Source organism: Gobio gobio, assembly GCF_949357685.1.
Source record: "Gobio gobio genome assembly, chromosome: 8".
Taxonomy (NCBI): Eukaryota; Metazoa; Chordata; class Actinopteri; order Cypriniformes; family Gobionidae; genus Gobio; species Gobio gobio.
Genome location: NC_137114.1, coordinates 10,968,834 through 10,994,398, shown reverse-complemented (window position 1 = coordinate 10,994,398; position 25,565 = coordinate 10,968,834). Strand labels below are relative to the sequence as shown.

The 25,565-nt window shown below is 37.6% G+C and overlaps 1 protein-coding gene across 1 annotated transcript in view; it reads right to left on the bottom strand.

Annotated features, from left to right (window-relative positions):
* Positions 1–25,565, bottom strand: part of rsrc1 (arginine/serine-rich coiled-coil 1) — a 208,676-nt gene that overhangs the window by 21,325 nt on the left and 161,786 nt on the right. Inside the window, exon 7 of the mRNA XM_079823893.1 lies at positions 12,283–12,348. Coding sequence (XP_079680019.1) covers positions 12,283–12,348 — 66 coding nt within the window. The remainder of the gene's footprint in view (positions 1–12,282; positions 12,349–25,565) is intronic.

Here is a 25,565-nt window from a genome sequence, read left to right as displayed (position 1 = left end):
AGAAATGCGCTGCAAATACTCACAACGCAAATCAAATACAGAAATAAGCTGCAAATACTCACAACGCAACTAAATCCAGAAACACGCTGCAAATACTGACAGCGCAAATCAAATACAGAAATAAGCTGCAAATACTCACAACGCAAATCAAATACAGAAATAAGCTGCAAATACTCACAACGCAAATCAAATACAGAAATGTGCTGCAAATACTCACAACGCAAATCAAATACAGAAATAAGCTGCAAATACTCACAACGCAACTAAATCCAGAAAAACGCTGCAAATACTCACAACGCAAATCAAATACAGAAATAAGCTGCAAATACTCACAACGCAACTAAATCCAGAAACACGCTGCAAATACTGACAACGCAAACCAAATACAGAAACTTCAAATACAGAAACTTCATTCAGCTGTATTGACTTTGTACAGAAAATACAGAGTCAATACAGGTGAATGAAGGATTGAATGAATAAAGGATTTTCTGAACTCACATGGGAAAACACAGAAGAGGGAAGGGATCAACCACTAAGGCTTTTCAAAAAAAAAAAAAAAACAACTTTAAATTTGAGTGATAAAAATCAATAAAACAGTAATTGCTTGGCATATCATAGCATGGGAAACAAATTATGGGAAGGAGGCTGATGTCCAGGCGGATTAGTTTTTTTGGGTTCAGTGGGCTGGTCGACGGTAAAGGTCTCTGCGTGATAATTAAATCTTCTCTCTCTGATTTTCTGCCAATTTTATTTCCCTTGTGTCCACAATACTGATTCACTGCTTATAAGCCAGGCATAACTAATCACCGGAGTATGGAAAATGGTTGCTTTGAATGAGAGAAAGATATGCAAACATATTTTACTTCAAATATTACAGTTACATAAGGCTTACAATGATGAATTTCACCTGTGAGATGTCAGAAATATGCACTTTTTTAACCTTTGGCTGGGTAACAGTCTTGTTTCTCAAAGCAGGCTGTGGTTACTGCATTTTAGCAGTATGTAGATTATAGACACAATAAACATTCAATAACTAATGACTGATTTGCAAACTATGACGAGTAAGTGTTCCTTAAAGGGAAATAAGAAATCAATTGGATTTTCCATGTAATATCATATAATGTAAGCAGGCACTATACTTAATATAAAGAGCCTTCCAAATGTTTGGACATGCCCTATAGGGTTGAGGGCTCCAAGTGTTTGAAAACACCTTTAGTTTTTAGACACTATGGGCCATAAAGGCGCTGATGGGAGTGTAAAGCTCTGTGGCGGATCTACTAACCATGAGCAAATTAAAGAACACAGCAGTGGTTTTTAATGCCAAAAGAGGTTTTGCGTTGGCGCAAGCTGTTGGTAAATCTGGCCCAAACACTGTAAAACATCCAACTTTGATTTTGTTAGACACACTCTGTTATAAAGGTTGACTGAACTATCAAATATAGAAAATGTTGACATTACATAAGGAATTAAAGATAAAGGAAACTCTTAGTCTATTTACTTTAAGAACTTACAATGTCAAGCTTAGAGGTGAGGGCCCAACAAGCATGATCAGTTTGATCACTGTTGATGCACTTGAATAATTCGTTTTTTTGTCAAAGCATGGGGACTTGTGATGACATAAATATTTGTTTTTCAGAAAGCTAGTGTTTTTGATTGTATTTTGTTGTAAAAGTTGTGGGTAACACTTTACAATAAGGTTCATTAGTTAACATTGGTTAACTACATTAGTTAACATGGACTAATAATGAACTGCACTTATAAAGCATTTATTTATATTTGTTAATGTTAATTTCAACATTTACTAATGCATTATTAAAATCTTGTTAGTTAATGCAGTGTGAGCTAACATGAACAAACCATGAACAGCTGGATTTACATTAACTAACGCTAACAAAGATTAACAAATCCTGAACAGAGGTGTTGTTCATGTTAACTAATGCATTAACTAATGTTAACTAATACAACCTTATTGTAAAGTGTTACTGAGTTGTGTTATGTATCTAGTCACAAATAGAGTGACTGCTGTTCTCTTCTGTGAAGTTTCTTCTATTTCAATAAGTACAGTATGTAGAACCTGGTTTGGTGTACAGAAGTAACTCCTTTTCAGTTTAACAAATTGAAACACAAGCCAAGTTCTACATCGTACAAATCATACCATAAAATGCACCTTAAAACATTATTCTTTTTGAGTGGATGGAACTTATTATATATGTTTGACGAAAGCACAGACTAACTTTCATTTTTAAGTTTTCAAAATATATATTTTTTGAGTTGAGGATACTCCAAAAGGTTGCATCAAGTTTTTTCAACTTCTTATTTGTTTACACTGCATAAATCTTTATAATATTTTTTGATGATTTCACATTCATAAGGGACAACACAAACTATGAAAACATATTTTATTAAGTAAATACAATATGAATATTTAGCCTCTCTATCACCATCAGTGGTTGACATTTTTATGTATTTCTTTTATGCCATTTGTGCTTCATCACGTCTCTCCTGTGCGGATGAATATAATGGTTTACGGGTATGTTTACACCTCAGCGTTTTCAACTGAAAGCTTTTTAAGTGTTTTGGCCGATTGTTTACACGACCATGTCGTTTTGGGGGTCTATTTTGGGTTCCCCAAATAACCTTTCTGTTAACATTTCTTAAAAGAACAGCTTTTTCTTATTGTGTGAAGAATATTTTCTATCTTAAGACCCTTTTCCACTATGAAGAACCTTTAGTGTAGAGACAGTTTCCATGTACAAACCTTTTATGCATTGATTTTAAAAAGTAGATGGGCTTCAGTAAGAAGCATGTTGTGTGAAATCCCCTCTAAAATGAGTAGCATGAGTATGATTGTGTGTTGCTATAATATATTCATGCATATTCATGCAAATTATCATTTAATAATGAAACAAATACCACTTGTAGGCTGTGGTAGTAAGTCACTGTTTTAATAGACGAGTCATTGAATCACTCATTCAACCTATTTGTTCAAATGGCTGATTCATTCAGGGATGAAGCTTGTGACTGTCTTTAAGAACGGGTCATTGAATCATGGACATAATTCATTTTAAAATGACGAGTCATTCAGCAGCGAGACAGTGGTGAACAACCGTTCTTCTGTGGATTTGTTCAGGTTTTGTCAAAATGGAGCAAAAACAGACACATTTGTGCCTAAAATACAACTTGCAATATTACTTGTTTATTGAACTTTATAAAATTACATTTGCAATAATGCTGATATTTGGGAAAACAGGACACTTGCTCATGTGATATTGCTTAACTATATCATTCATACAGCAAAAAATATAAGACAAAAAAACTCATACAGGGGCATTTTTGCCACATATATTGAATTTTAGGGGTATTCTAACTGGATTCTAATAGGCTACATTACCCAGTCAATGCGTTACACATTTTTTTTAAGCTGATCTTGTAAATTCTTATATGATACAAGCTGCAACCATACAAGTATCAACACTTTCCTCACTATTTCTCCAGATACTTTTCAGCTGGTCTTGCTGAGATAAACCATCCCTAAACACAAACATGGCCAGAGACTTAACCAGCAAAGGCCAGCTTTTTTCTTCTTCCAGCAGGAAAATACTAGACCTATTTATAAACCTATTTATCTAAACTGTGTTCTTTATGCATCTAATATGTATCATTATTGCGTAACCGAGAAGAAAATCATTCCTGATCATTTCAAGTTACTTTACTGAATTTATCAAAAAAAGGATTTATGCTGATATTGTCCAAACCCACCCTTTGAAACTTAGGGAATTTCAAAACTTTTGAAATGCACTGAAGTATATTATAGTATAATTTATGGAACACTATAAGTGTCAGTTGGCGTAAACAAACTGTATCATAATAGAAATAGCATGTGGGGTCAAGCCTACAAGCAGCCTAGTTTTTTCCTCAAAGACAAATCCAAGTCCTTCTCAAAAGTCATCTAGAAAAGCACTAAGATACAGAGAAGTGTCCCATTGGTGTATTTCAAAGCTTATCCTTTAAATACCAGTTGGAGTCACGACAATTAAATCATTTAGGCCGGTGTGAGCCCCCACTCAGCAGGCTCTAGTCCCAGGGTCAACTGCTTGTAGACCCTCATTTACACAGCATTTGTATTCATGACAGGAGAGCGCTAAATATTTAACAACAGTCTTGCAGGAGTTACTATTGTTGAGCTCACAGGTCAAATCATTTGATTTCTAAAGAGATTACCTTACTCTCTATTTACCCACCTATATCTTAGACAACAAACCATTTGATGAGTTTGCACGAGACAGGTACTATGTAAATATAACTCAAGAGCAACATTTGAAATGCTATGAAATAATATTGCTTGAAATGATGATTGAAATTATATTTTCTTCTATGAGGGAGTTATTCAGAAAAAATTCCATACAAATTATACTTTAATATGTGTGTCTTCATATATATATATATATATATATATATATATATATATATATATATATATATATATATATATATAAAGACCTTGATGGAGATCTTGACCATAACAGTCATAATGTTATGCCTAATCAGTGTACTGTGTATAAATATATATATACTGTATATATATATATATATATATATATATATATACACACAGTACACTGATTAGGCATAACATTATGACTTAACATAATAATTTAAAGGGTTAGTTCACCCAAAAATGAAAATTCTGTCATTAATGACTTACCCTCATGTTGTTGGACACCCGTCAGACCTCCGTTCATCTTCAGAACACAAATGAAGATATTTTAGTTGAAATCTGATGGCTCTGAAAGGCCTCCATTGGCTCAATGCACGGTTCACTCTCAAGACCCTTAAAAGGCACTAAAGACGTCGTTACAAAGTCCATCTCACTACAGTGGTTCTACAATAACTTTATGGAGTGACGAGAATAGTTTTTGTGCGCAATCATGATTCGGATCGCGTGTCAAACTGCTGAAATCGCGGGACTTTGGCGATCCAAACTGCTGAAATTTGGCGATCCAAACTGCTGAAATTTGGCGATCCAAACTGCTGAAATTTGGCGATCCAAACTGCTGAAATTTGGCGATCCAAACTGCTGAATCGACTCACTGATTCATAACGCTTCGAAGCTTCATGATGCCGTGTTTTGAAATTGTCATCACTATATAAGTCGTTATTTAGGGTTTTTTTGCGCACAAAAACTATTTCTAGGTCTGACGGGTGTCCAACGACATGAGGGGAAGTCATTAATGACAGAATTTTCATTTTTGGGTGAACTAACCCTTTAACATTATGGTGAATAACACTGATTATCTCTGTTAGTGGGTGGGATATATTAGGCAGCAAGTGATGTCCTTAAAGTTGATGTGTTAGAAGCAGGAAAAATGGGTAAGCGTAAAGAGTTTGACAAGGGCCAGATTGTGACGGCTAGACGACTGGGTCAGAGCATCTCCAAAACTGCAGCTCTTGTGGGCTGTTCCCGGTCTGCAGTGGTCAGTCTCTATCAAAAGTGCTCCAAGGAATGAACAGTGGAGAACCGGCCACAGGGTCATGGGCGGCCAAGGCTCATTGATGCACGTGAGGAGCGAAGGCTGGCCTGTGTGGTCCGATCTGATAGAAATGTGTCAGAATAGCCGCAGACCAGTCAGGGTGCCCATGCTGACCCCTGACCACCACCCAAAGCACCAACAGTGGCACGTGAGCATCAGAACTGGACCATGGAGCAATGGAAGAAGGAGGCCTGGTCTGAATCACGTGTTCTTTTACATCACGTGGATGGCCGGGTGTGTGTGCGTTGCTTGCCTGGGGAACACATGGCACCAGGATCCACTATGGGAAGAAGGCAAGTACGATACATGGAGGCCCCACCTCACAGCTTACAGGACTTAAAGGATCTGCTGCTAACATCTTGGTGCCAGATACCACAGCACACCTTCATGGGTCTAGTGGAGTCCATGCCATGACGGGCCAGGGCTGTTTTGGCAGCAAAAGTTGGACCAATACAATATTAAGACATAATCAAGTCATAATGTAATGCCTGATCGGTGTATATATATATGTTTTTGTGTGTGTGCACAAAATATTTCAGTATTAATTCAATATTATTATATTTATGCAATATTAATATATTAACACTAACAAACAATTCCATTATACTTTATATACTTTATATTCCATTATATAGCGATTTAAAAACTGGATAATTAAACACTATTCTTCATATTTATACTGCACCTCTGTTGGTCATTGATCGTCCTCTGTCCTATTGACTGTCTGATTTTCTTCTTTCATGCACGCGCACGCACACGCACGCACGCACACGCGCACACGCACACACACACACACACACACACACACACACACACACACACACACACACACACACACACACACACACACACACACACACACACACACACACACACACACACACACACACACACACACACACACACACACACACACACACACACACACACACACACACACACACACACACACACACACACACACACACACACACACACAGGCTTGTTCAGCACTACGACAGACACCTCTTGTGAATGACAACACAGCTTGTTATAGTGAGATTAGAAATGAATGGATACAGGGGGCAGTTGCTCCCTCTGTGTGTGTGTGTGTGTGTGTTAAATTTCATCTAAATGTTTAATGGTAGTATCATTCTCCAATACAGTCACACACACAGAGGTACACACCTGCAAAGATGACCCGCACGACACAGCATAATTAAGAAAAAGTCTTTCCCTTTTCCATGGTGAAAGAGCAAGCTGCTCTAATGATCCGGGTTAAACGCTGTTATACGGCTCATTAAAATACATGATCTGCATGGATACGGACAGAATGCAGGTCTGTGTCAGAGAAAACAGACTGAAGGGCTAAGCAGTGATGGACTGGAAGGGATTCGACACTGATTTGAATATATATATATATAAAAGAAACTCTGCATGAACCACACAGGGAAATATAAGAGAACTTACGTCAATTACACAACGTCAAGAAGAACTATTTTGGGTTCCCCAAAGAACCTTTCTGTTAACATTTCTTAAAAAAAAACATTTTTTTCTTATAGTGTGAAGAATATTTTAATAATCTAAAGACCCTTTTCCACTATGAAGAACCTTTTTTGTAATGGTTCTTAATTGAACCATCGATGCCAATAACAAACCTATATTTGTAAGGGCCCTATTTTAACAATCTGAGCACATGGTCTGAAGGTGCACTTAGGGCCTGTCCAAATCCACTTTTGATAGTTTAACGATGGAAAAAATGGCGCATGGTCCAAAGTGTTGTACCTCGTCTCTTAATGAGTCATGGGTGTGTTTTGGGCGTAACGTGCAATAAACCAATCAGAGTCTCATCTCCCATTCCCTTTAAAAGCCAGTTGCACTCGCACCATGGCGGATTCGCTCTTTCCATGGAGGAATTTACGAGCGGAATAACTGAACGCTTCTCCAGCGAGGAAACGGATCTGCTTGTCCAAATACGCGTGCTTTTTCATCATTACTTCAAATAGGTAGGCTAATTCTGATACATTCAAAGACTATTCCTTTAAGCAGGGCTCAACATTAACGCTTGTCCGGGACAAGTGGATTTTTTGAAGTGGCAAGTGAAAGAGAATTTGACTTGCCCGACGGACAAGTATCCTGAGTAAAACGTCAAAACAAAAAATAACTAGGGAATCACCAAAGTGCAATAATGATTCTGCATTCAGTGCAAGTGGAGATCGATAGTGGATAATATAAAACGATCTGACGTTAACACGGTTGAGCTGTTGAGGCTCGCACAGCCTCTCGTAAACAAATGAGCGCCGCTCACACACAGAAACTCGGTTAACATACACGGTTAAAATTGTGGAGTTTTTATATTTATAACATATGATACAGTTAAGCAACATCACACAAACAAGAGTTTTTTCCTGAATACCATCACGACTGAAAATGATTTACGCCAGTTCCATAAACAATTCATTAACATTAAGTCACTTACATTTTAGACGCAATATGGACTGTTTTTGTTCTATTTCAGCAGCGAAAATAGTTCCAAACAAAGATCACAGCAGAACCGTAACATCTCACAGCATCAGTGTGTGTTAGTGAATGATTCAGTGTTTGAATGAATCGGTTGAATCAAAGATTCAATGACCTATTCGTAAACGACCGCTTAATTCTTGAATGATTCAGCCGTTTCACTGAATCGACTCAATGACTCGCTCATTCAGACGGTCACCTGCCGCCACCTACTGGTGCTTTAGTTTCATCTTTACAACATTTCTTATTTTTATATTCAAAAATATTTAAAATAATGTCATAACATTGGTTAATGACAGTTGTAATTTTTCAGTGTAAATAATTGAATTTGATTGGTAACAGCCTATAGTGTCTTATTCTAATTTAATTTATAGATCAAATTTAAAAATATAAAATGAAAGCTGAAGCATACCCTATATTTAATACGATTATGGAAAAATGCCCTTTATAAAAAGGTTAAAATATCACAAATATGCATATTTAAATAGGTCAAAGCTGATTGAACAATGGTGAGAATATTGCTTCAGTGTAGATTATATTTACAAAAAAAATCCGGACAAGCAAATGTTTTACTCGGACAAGTGAATTAATTTACAATATATGATATATGTGAATAAAATGTACAAAAAAAAAAATCCGAAGGATGTCCAAAGGACAAGCATGTGAACCTTAATGCTTAATGTCGAGCCCTGCATTATGACATGTAGGCCTTTTTATATTTATGTACAGAATAATAATCTTTCACATTTGAATCCATTAATTTTCCATATTTGAAGATGTTTGTGTGCTGCTGCACGTCCTTGTGTGTGTGTAATATGCAGTTAGAGTTAGTGTAGAGACACTTTCCATTTACAAACCTTTAATGATTTGATTTTAAAAAGTAAGAAGCATGTTATGTGAAATCCACTCTAAAACGATTAGCATGAGTATGATTGTGTGTTGCTATAATGTATTCACGCATATCTGCACTCAATCTCAGCTGTTCAGCAACATACACAGAGAGGACAATATGGAAGCTGTGTTTTCCTCTTCTTATTTTGTTGATTGTTGTTGTGGAGCTGAAGTTTGCGAGCCCCTGAGGGAAGTGTGAGCAGACCCTGTTCATCTTGAAGAATGGAAGCCAGATGAGCAATGGGAGATTAAGGCCAGACCAAAACCTGCCCTGCTTTGACTATGTCACTTCCAGATCATGCGGACAGAGATTGAGCATCGGCAGCAAAAGACACTTTCAAAAGACCATAATTGTGACTATTTTTATACATTACAAACGCAGGGTTGGAGGTGGTGTTAAGAGCCTTCCAGCGCTAGGCAGGAAGAATGCGTTACTTCATGAAACAGGAAGAGTTTAAGAGAGAAATGAAAGTGTTTTGGGAGGGGGGAGAAGTCAATTGATTCCAAAGGGTGAGATTACAGCATGAACTCTGCTTAAGAAAATCACTTGACTGCGAGCCACACACTGTAGCCCGGAGCGACGCATGTGCAATTTACCAGCGCTGGAACCCACATCCAGTAATGGAACGAGGGAACAATGCAGAATTTACTGAAAGTGAGAGAGTCAGGAGATGAGCTGAAATGATGAAATGCTATACTGATATGCTTTTATATACTGATATAATGTATACCAGAGATACTGATATAAACCTTCATTTTCAGGTTCTGATGAACTGAAGGTGAGAGACCTTGTTGATATTGCTGAGATCAGAATGAGAATGATGTTGATTTTTATTTTATTTTATTTAGCGCATATCAAATGCGACCCTGGACCACAAAAAGGCAGGGCTCCAGACTGCAACCAAATGGTCGCATTTTGCGACTAAAATTTGAGAGTGTGCGACTGAATTTTACATCCAGTCACACATGTGCGATCAGTAAATTTGCCTGCGGTCGGTACTGGAGAAATTAAGAAAATACACTTATTATTTATAATTGATAGACGTTATGTCTGGAAAATTCTATCTTTGCCAGCCGTTTCTATATGAGATAATATTAAACCATTTGTCTGTGATGCATTTTTGCCATTCGCAATCCAGAAGAGAGAGAAAGCGAGCAAGCTCCAGCGAACACAACACCACAGTCAGCTTAATGAGTGAGGATGGCCAAGAGAACTACACAAAAGTTTATTCTGCTTAAACTTTAGGGATGTGCTGTGATATTAATCTAATTTTATTTTCGATTTCGGCTTCCAAGGATTGTAAAAAAGATGGTATGAGGTAAAACTATTCCTATAGCCGTGTTCAGTCGAGCTCATCCTTCCCTTCACAGCTGCGCTGTCATTTCTCCTTAAACATAAACTAAACGTCAGATTCAGTGATTGTTGTAAACTGCAGTCTCTACTGTTGCTAAACTGCGGGATGTGTTTGATAATAAAGAGCTATTAAATGCTCAATAATCTGCACAAGAGACGCTGTTTCCAACTTCAACGCGGCTTATGTGTGTGTGCTGCGAAATGGACCGACTTGCACTTTATATTTTAGGCTTTGTGTGCGTCTAAACCATCAAATAAACAAATAAACCTGTGTCAGAATGACCAGGTTGTAGTGTAGTTATTTTAACAGTTTATATCTTAAATGGGCGTAAATAGTTTGGAGAAATAGTAGAATATGATATTATTAGTTCTGCATTCGGTCTTAAAGGGGCAGCGTCTGATAAACCTGCTGACGATTGAGCCATTCATTCGAATCGAACAAAAGGCAAATATTCACATCTCTTAAATTAATAACTTTAGCTTTTATAAGCATTAATCTATCAATTTATACTGTGAAGACTATGCAGTGTTATTTTACATTTCATTACTTTATCAGATTTCTTTGTAGGTTTGTTCTTTACTGTAATATTTATGTTAGCAGACCTTCTGAATGCCTGCACACTGGTCCATTTACACATAGATGTTTTATATTTTTGTTCAAACATTGCTGTTTCTTTTGCTATAGATATTTTACTTTTCAAAGTATAAAGCCATGTTAATCATGTTCTTAATTATGTTTTTATTTTTTTTCATAAAAAAAATATACAGTGTAATAAAAAGAACCGGTAAGAATACTGTTAAAGTACCGGATCGATAAGCAGTATCGGTAAGAGAAGTAATACCGATAAAACCTTAACAATACCCATCCCTATTAGTAATACAGTGGAAATTAGTAGATTTGGTTAGCATGTTGATTTACGGTGTGCGCCCCTACATTTTCTGGTTGTGCCCCTAAAATTTTCAGTTGAGGGCCACTGTGCTCCTAGTGAAAAAAGTTAGTCTGGAGCCCTGAAAGGGTAATTTTTTAGGATAGGACAATATATAAGACAGAGATACAACTATTCGAAAATCTGGAATCTGAGGTTGCAAAAAAAAATCGAAATATTGATAAAATCGCCTTTAAAGTTGTTCAAATGAAGTCCTTAGCAATGCATATTACTAATAATAATAAATGTATTGATATCTTTGGCATAAAAGAAAACTGTATAATTTTGACCCCAAAAATCTATAATTTTGTGACTGGTTTTGTGCTCCAGAGTTACCAATATTAACAAACTGTCATAGGAAAATGAGGGTCATAAGCATAAGGCCTATTCACACCAACCAAAAGTGATGTGGAAGTCACAGACACATTTTTTATTGTTTCCAACAATATTCACACAAGCAGAGTATGATGCAAATTTCCGTCAAATGCTAAGTGGGGGGAGACATATCAAACACAATTCAATAATTAACATTAGATGAAATGTTTGAAAATGATTTCAGTTGACATTATTTTATTATGTGGGAAGAAAGAGAGCATGGAGTGACGCAAGAGACAGGAAACTAGCTACTGTATGCAGGAAATATGTGGCCTGGTACAGTTTAGCACTAATTAAAGGTACGGTCACACTTACCGTTGTCCGTCAAATTTCCATAGGCCAGTTATTTCTATAGGAATCCATGTGATTGGGATTTCCCCATGCAGATTTCATAACGGGTTCACTCGGATTCATTGTGTTGACCAAAAGAGAAAGTGACCTCTGTGTGAGCTATGCTTCATACTGTATATCACGATACAACAATAGACAATGGACCTTTTTTACCAACTTGAACCCATTGCGATATCTGTGTGGGGAAATCTTTCGCCCGCATGTGAAATTCATAATTGCATGGATTCCCATTGAAATGGTAAATATGACCGCACCTATACACAACGAATGTCCATATGAATGCATTGCATTGATTTAAAGGCTTGTCGTGGCAACACATCATCTCTTAGTTTGAGATTTTTAAAGTTAGGCTCACCTTCCTCCTTTATTGTCTTTTCTTCTTTAATATGGTCCTTTGCTTTCAGTGCATCATCAGTTTTAGCTGAAATAAGAAAAAAAGCACATTGCAATATTAGTTATAAGTTATAAACAGCCCATTTAATACATAATTAAGAAGCCCTTTATCCTTCCTGCAAATGTACACTTCTCCCTGCCTGCACATCTTTAAGTCTTAAGCACATACTTATCAAATAATTTTTCAGCATGCTAATTAAAAGCCTGAGAGAAATCCTTACGCTGTGGAAACAGTTTGTGTACAAGTCTTATGGCAATTCATTTAGTCTGTTGACTCACTTCTCTCCTGCCCTCCAAATAATGAAGACGTTAGCTGAGATGAAGACATATAGTGAGCAGTGAAGGGGGACTATCAATACAGCCTGTAAATTAATTACACCTCTGTTCCCGCACGTAATTTATTCTAAAGCGTTCATGTCTCCCAGGAGCAATTTGCCTTTATTGCTGTTTCACTCGCTGATGAGAGGAGTCATGCAAAATTGAGTCCCTCATAACATTACCTTCTATGAGTTTTAACTTTGAAGTAAAAGGAGAAGGGAGGGTAATCATAGTCATTATGAAAAACAAATTGTACGGTTTGCCATGTTTAGACCAGATTCAACTGGATAATATGATTGTTTGACCATTGTTTGACAACACAACCATTTTAACAAATAAGCTCAGTATGAAAACATTAGAGTATTTTTCTTTCTTTCATACACTAGTGCTTCATGAATCAGGTGTATTTTACCCTTCTTCAAGCTCAATTGGTCTCTCTGCCCCTAAGTGTTCGCTGTCTAACACACTGGCCCAAAATCTGGTGACTGTGAAGACCACAGCATACTGTATGATTCACAACATTTTCATAAACATCAAACCATTCAGTAACCCTGTGCCCTATGTATGGGGGTTTTGTATTCTCAATACTGGAAGAGACCAATACCATCAATAGGAAAAAGTTGATCACTCAGAACAACTTTGTTTTGATTAGCAGCGAACCGTCCCTCTAAACCAGGAGTTTAAACCAGGAGAACTCCTTAAACATAAAATATTTACTTTAAGTACCCCCTTAATGCTTAAAGGTCACATGGCATGGCATTTTTCTATTATTTTATAATGTTTCCTGAGGTGTACTTATATTGTTAGTATGATTTGTACATCATAAAATGTCATAGTTTTGAAATAAAAGGCATTTTTTCTATACTGCTGTTTGCCCTGTGGCTGAATGCCCTGTTTCAAGGGGCGTGTCTGCTGTGAGACTTCAGTAAAAACACCCACTGTTGTGATTGGCTGACATCTTTGCATTTGAAATGAGTATCAGATCTTGTAGCGGAGGGGGTGTGGTTTAACGAGGTCTACCAGGCACGAGCTGCTGCCAGAGAGACGGATGGACCTGAGTTCACTTCACATCGGTTCTGTCAGTCTCAGTTCAGTGAACTGTTGTAGTTACAGCATATACTTCAGGTTATTAGTCTATTTCTAGTCGGAGGGACTGTCACTCATGTCAGAAAGTTAGTAACTTTAGTAAATTATGGATCAGCGCTGACTGGAGACGCGAACCATTTAGAACGATTCACTCCGATTTGGTGAACTGGTCTGGTTCACTAAAAAGAACCGGTTCAAAAGAATGATTAGTTCGCGAACCGGACATCACTCACGGACCAGAGACGGAGCGATTGCTAACAAAGTTATTTATAGTAACTACTGAGTTATGAGAGCGCTGTCAGCGCAAGATTATTTTGTTTGTATCTGAGAGTTCTGAATAAACATGAGTCCCGGTCACGCCGAGTCCGTCTTCATCATTATTACCAACTTTGTAACACATGCAAAGTACCATTACAGCTGTGGAGATGAACGAGTTACGAGTAAGTGTTGATTATAGCATTATTTTTAGATATTTTCCTATCATATGAAAAGTGTCAGTGTACTGACAGCATTGAGTACACAGCGCAAACAAAGACACAACAGCAGTAATCGAATGTAATCCAGTTTATTGTGGGGCTAAAATGGCTAGCCCGGATACCCTCACGCTTACCCCATTCTGCTTAATCTCACGCCGCGTTTGGTGCCTCCGCTGTGGGCCAGATGCAGTACTGGGGGTCGGGATGTTAAAGGCTGTGTGAACTTGAATAATTAGCTACACATCAGAAATCACTGATCACAGATCAGAAGGAACTGAAAAAGGACTTCTGTTTTCATTTGTACATCCAAAAACTGAGAAACTGCCAGCATTCCCTCGTTTACAAGCCATGATCACTCGAGGACAAATATTGCGCTTGCATGGGCGTGCCAGATTCTCTGGGCGGAGGAAAGGGAGGTAACCGTTCCTTTTATGAGGTCATAACAGGAAAATTCAAGATCAGCTCGTCTGAGCTGTCATTTTCTCAAAGGCAGAGAAAGACAGCCAGAACTCTGTTTACACCGATCAAAATTTCTAGCCACTTGGGGACAATATTCAGGCTAGGGGAACTCATATTAATGTTGAAAAACCTCATAAAATGAAAATTTCATGCCATGGGACCTTTAAAGGGTTAATTCACCCAAAAATGAAAATTAGCCCATGATTTACTCACCCTCAAGTCATCCTAGGTGTATATGACATTCTTTCAGATGAATAAAATCAGAGTTATATTAAAAAAGTCCTGGCTCTTCCAAGCTTTGTAATAGCAGAGATTGTTGCTCTGTTTTTGAAGTCCATAAATGTGCATCTATCCGTCATATAACTGCTCCACACGGTTAATAAAGGCCTTCTGAAGCGAAGTGGCGCGTTTGTGTAAGAAAAATACCCATATATAAAACTTTATAGACTAAAATAACTAGCTTCCGATGGTCCGAAGAGTAACCCCTGACGTGATGTACAGGAGCATCTCACGCTTTGACGCCTCTCGTGGATAGGGCTGGGCTCCTCTTCTCTTATATCGAAATCCTCCATCATTTCTCTTAAAAATTCTAGTTTTAGACTAATTCATGGCTGGTGTTTTGTTTTGCTCTATCCTCTGTGCTTCTGCGTTCGTCAATACGCATGCATCAAGGGTCAAGGGTTACTCTTTCACCGTAAGTCGACTTGCGTACCACTGCCCGCCGGAAGCTAGTTATTTTAGTCTATAAAGTTTTAAATGTGGATATTTTTCTTACACAACGTGTCACTTTGCTTCGGAAGGCCTTTATTAACCCCCCCGGAGCCGTGTGGAGAAGATTTATGATGGATAGACTGGACACTTTTATACTTTTATGGACTTTTCACTGCCATTATATGCTTGGATTAGCCAGGACATTTTTTAATATAACTCTGATTGTGTTCGTCTGAAAGAAGAAAGTCATACACACCTAGGATTCCTCGAGGGTGAGTAATATAATAACATATAATAGGGATTATATATATATTATAAACATATTATATTATATATATATTATAAACATATAATAACTAATTTAGATTTTTGTGTGAACTATCCCTATAAGTTAATATTTCAATAATTTGACAACATATTTCCATATTCATGGTTAAGATAAATTATTTAATCTTTTTCAGTAAACATTTCATTTGAATTGTTTTTATTTAAAAATTATTTATATATGGGACAGCACAGCTTGGCCAAATTTTTTTTTGCAGTTATTCACCGGCGTTTTAAGTGAGAATGTAGTTATTTAGACCTCAATAATGCAACTTACATAAACATATTTGACCATTTTAGACGTTTTTGCAGATGTGAGCTCCAGACCCACCCGCCGAGAACAGCTTGGGGAATTAGCCACTGGCTCTTATGTACATAGGGCCAGATTTACGAACAGCTTGCGCCAGCGCAAACTCTCTTTTGGCGATAAAAAACTACTGACAGGATTTACTAAAGACACGCAGTGGCGTGGACACAGTTATTTTTGCGGCTGACCTTATTGCGTATGCATTTGTAGCAGTTTGCATTTCTAGGTTTACGCTCATCAATTTACTTGTGTTTACACTATTAGTTACTGCCCAAAAAGCACGTCTTAAACCAGACACTAATTTGCGCTGCTCTAGGTAGATCACGCTGGTCATTAGGGCTGCGCAATATATCGAAATTATCGGAATATCGCAAATGTTCATATCGCGATATGCATATCGCAACGGCACGTAATATCTGACTGATTTTAATAAGCTGCTTTAACATTGTGAAAAGTGTACGTTTTATGTCGACGCATATAGCAGAGAATAGACTGGGCACACGACTGCTACTTATGTGACTTGCTTGACGTTAAAAAGAGTTATTAAACGCAATACCTTGCGAAAAACAACTCCTTGCAGTCTCGCGCTGTCTGTCACACACCGAAACGTGCGCACACGCCGTCTCTCTGAAAGCGTGTGATCCCTTCAGTTCTGTTTCGTGTCTTGTTACACACTCAAACTGTCAAATGCACTCACAGTTATGTCAAAAATGGCTGTCTTGATGAGTATTCATCAAGCAAAAAGTTTTTAGTATTTAAATATTTACATTTTGCATTACATTTTTTGTTAGTTTACATTGAGGTTAAAATTATATTGTCAGATTTGTGACATTCATTTGTGCTAAAACACTGCTGGACACTTTCAGAAGTTGAAGCGATGCTTTCTTTTCCTAGAAAGAATGTGAAACACATAAATGGTATCATTATCATTTCTTAAAAATCGTTTTTAAATATAATTTAAATAGATTTTACACACTTAAAGCTATATCGTATCGCATATCGCATTATTTATAAAGGTATTGCATATCACATTTTTCTTCAAAATCGCACAGCCCTACTGGTCATTATGGAAATGATCGGCTGTGTCTGTGTGCTTTAATTTGCGTGTCGTCAGTAGATCACGCGCTGAACTTAACACTCCCATCAGCGCTTTTATGGAATTGCACTCTCGTGCTAATTTGCGCTAAATTTAGCCCATAGTGTTTAAACACAAGGTATACTTTATTTTGGTCTTATTAATCTATTACTTGTTCCAGAGCAAATCTATTTAGTTAATTTATAACTTTATATTTTTATTTCATTGAAATCCTGTACTATAACTAGCACTGCTTTTGTACTTTTGACTGAACTGTTTGCTTGTGTTTATTTCCTATTGTACAAACTCCTTATACTTATGCTAATATTGTTTATTTAAAAGTTATTTTTCAATAAATATAATTTTATATAAATAAAATGCGGTATTTGGTATTGAGAAAGGGTCCGTTAGTGATTGTGATTTCAGTGAAAGTTGCGTTATTTCAGCATTAGATTAGTCTTAGTCTTTATGAGTGAGTCAGCAGCAAAGACTTTTATATTGAAAGGAACTTAAGGTTGTACACAATAAGACGCAACTTACAAATGCATTGACTAGCGCTGTCAAGGGAAATCCTGTTCAGAGGACAAAGACACCGCTTTCCTCAGCGGACATTCAAACTATTTTTGTGATTATAAATATAAGATTGACCTTTAAGAATATCATCTAGATGCAGGTAATACACTCGTTTAGTCGATCTCTCTCTCATCACACATAATACAATAATCTTCACTGAAGCGACTCAGTGTTACTTTGTTAGTCCTAAAGGGGCGTTTCAGGATTAGTAACAGAGGATTGAGCTCAACTGTTAAACTTGAGATGTGAATCCGTGGCAGAAGGAAGTAGTTCTGCATAAAAGGGTTTTTAAAGACACTCTGTTGTTGTTTCTTATTTATTTACTCACTTGTGCCGTCAAAGTCAAGTCAAGTCAAGTCAACTTTATTTATATAGCGCTTTTAACAATGTAGATTGTTTCAAAGCAGCTTTACAGTGTTAAACAGGAAAATAATGCAGCATAATTTTATTCAGCTGTATAGCCATTCTGGAGAAAACGCTGATGTCATCAGTTCATTTCAATTATCATACAGTGACAGTGTGGGCTTTAGATCAATAATTCGATCAGTAATTTAGTTTAAATGGTTAATTTAGTTTATTTTATTAATTAGATTTATTTCGATGTTTAGTTGAAAAATTGAGTGTCCTCAACTGAGCACGCCAAGCCAGAGGCAACAGTGGCAAGGAAACCAAAACCCCATTAGGTGATGTATAACCCCAAAACCCCAAAGTGTTGTATAAACGCAATATCACACTCGTAGCCGTGCGATATCGCTTATTTGTAAGTTGTAAGTCACTTTGGATAAAAGCGTCTGCTAAATGTGAATGTATTTATCTCATATAAAATATCATCTCATGTTGCTGCAGCTGAAACAAATTAAAGGGATAGTTCACCCAAAAATGAAAATTAGCCCATGATTTACTCACCCTCAAGTCATCCAAGGTGTATATGACATTCTTCTTTCAGACAAACACGGCCGAAAGTTTACTTGATAAAGTTTTAAATATGGATATTTTTCTTACACAAACGCGTCGATTCGCTTCAGAAGGCCTTTATTAACACCCCAGAGCCGCGTGGAGCAGTTATATGATGGATAGATGCACTTTTTATGGACTTCAAAAAAAGAGCAACTATTACTGCCATTATAATGCCTGGATTAGCCTGGACTTTTGTAATATAACTCAGATTTTATTGGTCTGAAAGAAGAATGTCATACACACCTAGGATGACTTGAGGGTGAGTAAATCATGGGCTAATTTTCATTTTCACTATCCCTTTAAGACCTCTTTCAGGGTAAAAGTATAACAATTATTTTATTTTACAATTCAAATGACCAATATTCATCATGTCTTAAATTTTTGATTTCAAATCCTCATGCTTTTATTTGCTGCAGTTCCCTCACAACCCCCCATTTGGGAAACCCGGTTTTAAAGCGTTAAGTGGACCCAAAGTGGACTTTCAGATCCATTTTTCCCCCATTGAACAACGATAAAAACAGCTTATCAGAACCCACTTGAATGCACTGGCGCATTTCAAGCTGCAGACAACACAACCGCAGTGCAAGCTTACAACAAACAGAACGTTATCATCCGCTGGTGTAACACAGTTATCCTTATGGTTTTCATCCTCGTGTGAACGGGTCTCAACAGATCCACCAGATTTTTCTTTGTCACCCGTCTGTGCATCGCTTGACGTATTAGGATGTGAAGCTGATGATGATGCTTCTCCACAGCATTAGATAACGCCGCACTATCCGCAGCAGAAAGCTAAAGACTTTCACTTCATCTACACTTAATTCCAGTTTGGCTGGCAGGATGGATAATGGAGCCTCCACTGAAATTCAATTGTGATTATATGTGTAATTGCAGCTTCGGGCCCCTAGAGTCATGTAGGCATGCAGGACTATGTTTCATTGAAATGATCACACAGAAACAAATCCATCCGCCGCCTCCATCCAGTGGGCTGATTAGCAACGATGGCTCGTTAGAATCCAATGCAATAAGGCAAACATCAGAGAGAAATGGCCGGGGCCCATTATCAGTGATTGATGGAGCGGCAGTGTGTTGTACGAACACGGGGGCTCGGAGGGGCCCACTATTTAGATTGAATAAAGCGCTTCAGCTTTATCTGGTTTATCCGCTACAGTAGAGCCACACGCAGAACCTACTCTCCTTCACCCACTTTCTGTCCCTCTTCACGCAGCAGCAATTCATTGATATAATACTGCCGACTGAAGGAGGTTACTGCTCCCGAAATGACATTAAGCAGACATGTGAGATAGGATATTGAATTCAAGCGTGCGCCTGCGAAATCCGTCCGGGAGTGTCGAACAGATGCCATGCAAAACCAGGACAGATGAGGTGTTGAAGGGTGTAACATGAGGTTGCAGGTTTGTTTGGGCAAAGTTGGAATTCAAAGGAAGATGCGTAAACATGCTTTATGAAAGTGACGGAATGCACCGTGGAGTAAACAAAGTGGGTGCACATACACACACACACACACACCATGATAATGCTGTGATGGAGAAGAGTTTTAAAGGAAAGGGTGAAATAATGAAATATTGATCCAGAAACACCAATCACCGCTTAGCCTCAACAACTAGCGGAACAAACTTAAAGGGGTCCAATTATGTTTAGTTTTTTTCTTTTTACATTTGACAGCTTTCTTTAGTGTGTAGTATTCAGTATCAGTTGATCCCATTATCCATATTTCAAAGAACAAACACTACTTTTAAATTGTTTAAAGGGTTAGTTCACCCAAAAATGAAAATTCTGTCATTAATTACTCACCCTCATGTCGTTCGACACCCGTCAGACCTCCGTTCATCTTCGGAACACAAATGAAGATATTTTAGTTGAAAGCTGATGGCTGAGAAAGGCTTCAGACAGGCCTCCATTGGCATTAAGTACACTTATACTCCCAAGACCGATAAAAGGCACTTAAAACGTCGTTACAAAGTCCATCTCACCACAGTGACTCTACAATAATTTTACGATGCGACGACAATAGTTTTTGTGCGCAAAAAAAAAATCAAAATAACACCTTTATCCAACTTGTTCTTGTCTTCCGTGTGTGCCTCCACGACGCATGCGCGAGAATATGACGAATATGACGAGAATATGAGAATATGACGTAGCGCCAGCACAAAAACTATTGTCGTCGCATCGTAAGATTATTGTAGAGCCACTGTGGTGAGATGGACTTTGTAACGATGTTTTAAGTGCCTTTCATGGGTCCTGGGAGTGTAAATGTACTGAATGCCAATGGAGGCCTGTCTGAAGCCTTTCTCAGCATCAGCTTTCAACTAAAATATCTTCATTTGTGTTCCGAATATGAACGGAGGTCTGACGGGTGTCGAACGACATGAGGGTGAGTAATTAATGACAGAATTTTCATTTTTGGGTGAACTTACCCTTTAAGTCAATGCAGGGATTTTTAATGGAATATTGTAATTGTTATAAATGCGTGCACATCTTTTTTTGAATTCATGCGCCTCTTCTCTAATGACGAGGGCGGGCAACCTGTCACTCACACGAGATCCACCAATAGCAAACTAATACCATCCAATTAATTCCCCATGGACAAAAACCAAGCTCCAGGACCCAATACACTCGGATATACGTCACAATGACTAACAATGACACAAACGTGTCTTGATTAACAGAAAAATATATGCATACAAGTACCATAGTTCAACACAATGTCACAACAAACACCAGTGTTTTTTTATATTTAGAACTGAATGGAAACTGGGAGAACATGTGAAACACGTTTTACTTAACGGACTTCTTAAAACTAAAAAACTTTTTGCTTTGGCTGACAATATCCTTTAAATTACATGTATTTATTTAACTGTACTCACCATACTGAAATAATAATACCACTACTGAAACTCAACAATAACATTTCGCTAGTGACATGATTGTTTCGATAGTGACTGTTCGGTATAGTGACAACTTTAAGGTCATTTTGAGCATCACTAGAACTCTAGCCAGCACATGCCTGACAAACACAGCTTTTCACATGCGTAATGTTTATTTAATTTCAGAAAATACTGAAGTTCTCAAACGTACACACTGGATTTTCAGATATTACACAGGGTTCATAGAGATACTGTAAAATTAAATTCCAGGACTTTCAAGGAATACTTTTTGGGTTTTCAAGGACTACAATCAGAGATCTCACTTATCAAACAATATCTTTATTATCTTTCAAAGTCTAAAAAAAGGTAGATAGATAAAATAAACTAATAAAACAAATAAAGTGCAGCACATGCAATGACTGTGGTAACTTTAACCAGTGAAATATACTACGACAAAGATATCGTTTTCCTTATTCAAACTGATTTCCCCCCTCATGAATATATGATTGACCTGCAGAATGAAAGCTGTATCATATACTTGGATATTTATATGAGCAATATCACGCTCATAGTCATGCGAAATGGCTCTATATCTATACTAGATGGGCTGCAGCGTTCATTTTGCGTGAAAAGAGTGTTTTATCAATAAAATTAAACACTAATTTCACATATATTGTCTTCAATCATTTATGCACTTTTCAGCTTTTCATAAATATGGCAGCTTTCAAGGGTTTTCCAGGACTTACATTTCAAAGTGTCAAATTCAAGCACTTTAAGCACCTTGTACGAAGCCTGATTAGAGCACATTTACTGTACTTTAAAATGATGGGATCCAACCACCCATAATAAGGGCATGATGGACAGGTATATGCCGTCTCACGTTCTGGTCAAAAACTCAGGAATGCAGTGAATATTGGGGTCACACTGAAATATTTTGTGTTTCAGTAGTGGCATGAATAAAACAAATTACAAATTAAATCCTCAGTAGAATCAAACTCTTTTTTCCTTTTGCAGAAATCTGATCTTTTTTAAATTAGTTGGGGACTAAAAAAAGTAGTCTACACATTTGATTTTGTATATATTTAGCTTAAAACTTCAAATAATGTTTTGGGTTTAACATATTGTCTACTGTAGAACTGCAGTTTGAGCTAATTCTGTAGAATGGCCTATATACACATCCTGAACACACACACACACACACACACACACACAATGCTGCACGAGAGGGATTTCACATCTATAACAGACAAGAACACTCTAAGGACACGCAAGGCTCACATTGTCTCCCTCCTTAAAACAAACCCTTAAACCGAAAGATTCCAAACCCGTGCAGAATCCTCATCTCCAGCCTCGGGCCTCTCAATAAAACCACACAACAGCCATAATAATCCTCTGTGATTAATTACTCTGGCCTTAATCTCTTACAGCGCTGGTGTGGAGGAGAGAAGAGCACAAAGGAGCAAGAAAACCACCCGTAGCTGCAGAACAGAACAGCAGATTCAGCCGGCATACCTGCGTCCCTCTCTGGAGAAAACGGCCCTGTTGAATTTAATGAACAGTGATGATGATGATGATGATGATGATGATGATGATGATGTTACAGTATTGCTGGTATAGTATGTTTAAGCTACAGTACGTAAACACTACAATTAAAACTACACTGTAAAAAACAAATCAGGTCTCCAATTGAAAATGTTGTAGTGACCGATCACATCTACATTTTTTAGTTGGCCAAATTGAATTTTTTTACAGTGTACGTAATAAACACTGTTCATAAATTTGTGAAAAGTGCAGCACTATTTACAGCAGTTTTCTTTTTTTTTATGTGTGTGTGTGTGTGTGTGTGTGTGTGTGTGTAACCAAGGGAGATAATGAGGGACTGACAGATACATACAGTGTTTTACTAATATTGGTTATAATATTTTCAGTAATGTGACAGCATGTTTTTTTTGTCAAACTGAACTGTACATGCAGTTTTACACAAGAGGTCAAAATCTGGTGTATTCTGGAAAAAAACTTTACCATCATCATAAATATATCATATTTAATTATAGATTATAATTATTATGGTAAAAAAAAATATTCTAGGTTTGAGAAGTGCACACAAATGTTCTCAAACAAGCGTATTTCACAGTTTTCAGTGAAAGATGTCAGAAACAGCCTTGGGTGAGATCTTGTTTATCTAGTGCACTTATGCACCTCACCATCACTATTCTTTAATCAGTGCGAGTGTGTGTTTGTAAGACAGTGAGACAAAGTAAGAGAAAGAAAGACTGAGAGAGAGAGAGATCGAGAAAAATACGTAGTCTCTTTAAATACAAACTGGTATGGAGTCAAATAATCATGCGGGCATATATGAACAACACCCACACTTATACAAACTCAACAAGCTCAAAGAATATGAATATCTGTAAATGTGTGTGTGTGTCCATGTGTGTCCTGAGCGACCACGTCAATCACAAGCAATCTGAATGTCAGAGCTCGGGGAAATGTGATAAATCAGCCGCTTGCCAAACGACAAACATGATATTTGCTGTAGCACCCCACAATTGGAAAAATGTCCCTTTGAATCAGGAATTCACTTTACACTCGCATTCTCACTCTTTCACACACACACACACACACACACACACACACACACACACACACACACACACACACACACACACACACACACACGCGCTATAGTCCAGAAACCTACACTTGCACACGTCTGTAAAATGTACATAAAGAGAAAAAGAAGAGATTAACGTGTTATTGTGAAGATCACGTCCATAATACAGTCAATTATTCAATAACAACTAACCTGTGTGAGCCTCACAATTAAAACTAGTCCCTTTGCATCTTGTTAGACATCGTTTGCATCAAGGAAATGAGACTTCGGCAGGAATTTAATACGCGCGATGACAAATATGAAGCCGAGTTATTTAGTAGAGTACGTGGCTTGCGAAAGCAGCAACAAAGAACTAAAGAAAACAGAAAAGCACTTTGCTTAAATGGAGATTTACCAAACAGTGTCACATTTGAGTAAAACTTAAATGATGGTCATGAAATATTAACAAGCAAACAATTAGAAAGGGAGCTATCATATCAATTTGATCAATTATTCATAAAAAAAGTCTTTCTATTTTGGATGTGAACCGTGGGGCCGGTCTGAGAGATCAATGCCTCTATAATCAGATGTCTGCTGCTGCATTTCGCGGTCAGACCAGGCCCTGCTTGATCCCTTCTCCAGCCACTGACAGAAATGATGCACGTTTCCAAGAGAAGACAGGCGCAATGAAGATATGAGAACTACCATCACCAAGAGTAATTAATTAATTACATGTGTATAGCGTGGTGTTTTTTTGAATCGGGCCCCGGAGAGCCCGAACAGAGCACACAAACATCACAATCAAACCCTGAGCACTGATCAAATATTCCATTTCCGCATATTCCACCAGACGTTTCTCCACACAACTGTGGGCTAATTTCTGCACTCCGCCTCGAGTTCTTTCGGAGAGTAATTTGAGATGATTTCTTTAATTTACAGAGTAAATATTGGAGATTTGGTTGCAGAAACAAAACAGTCTGCGAGTTTTCATCATGTCCACATGAGACTGCTTGATGAAGCTTGTTTTATTCATGAGCGTTTGGAGAGAAATGTGCGTAGGCCTGTCTGTCTCTTTTGAAGGTATCTGCCACGAGTTCAAACTCCGAGTCGATCTGAGGACGTATCGCTTGGAGCCTCTGATAGCAGAACGGGTACGGTGGTTTAAGGCGGTCTAACCGAAGGTGTAAGACTGTCTCATCTGGGCTGGAAATCTCATTTGTAACTAAATGCAAATATATGGCTGTGCACCTACAAGGACTCAAAGCTCTTCATGTTCTCGATTTCTCTACCCAAGGCAGAGCTCGGACCTTACTCTTGATCGCATCCTGAACAATTCCGAACCTCAGCGATCAAGAGCAGTAGTCGAAATGACTATGTCATATGTTTAATGAAAAATGAGTGGGGAGAGAAAGAGAAAAACACGGGTATTTTCATAGTTTCTGCAGGCAAAAGGCACATTATACATTGTCCATATTGTAGTG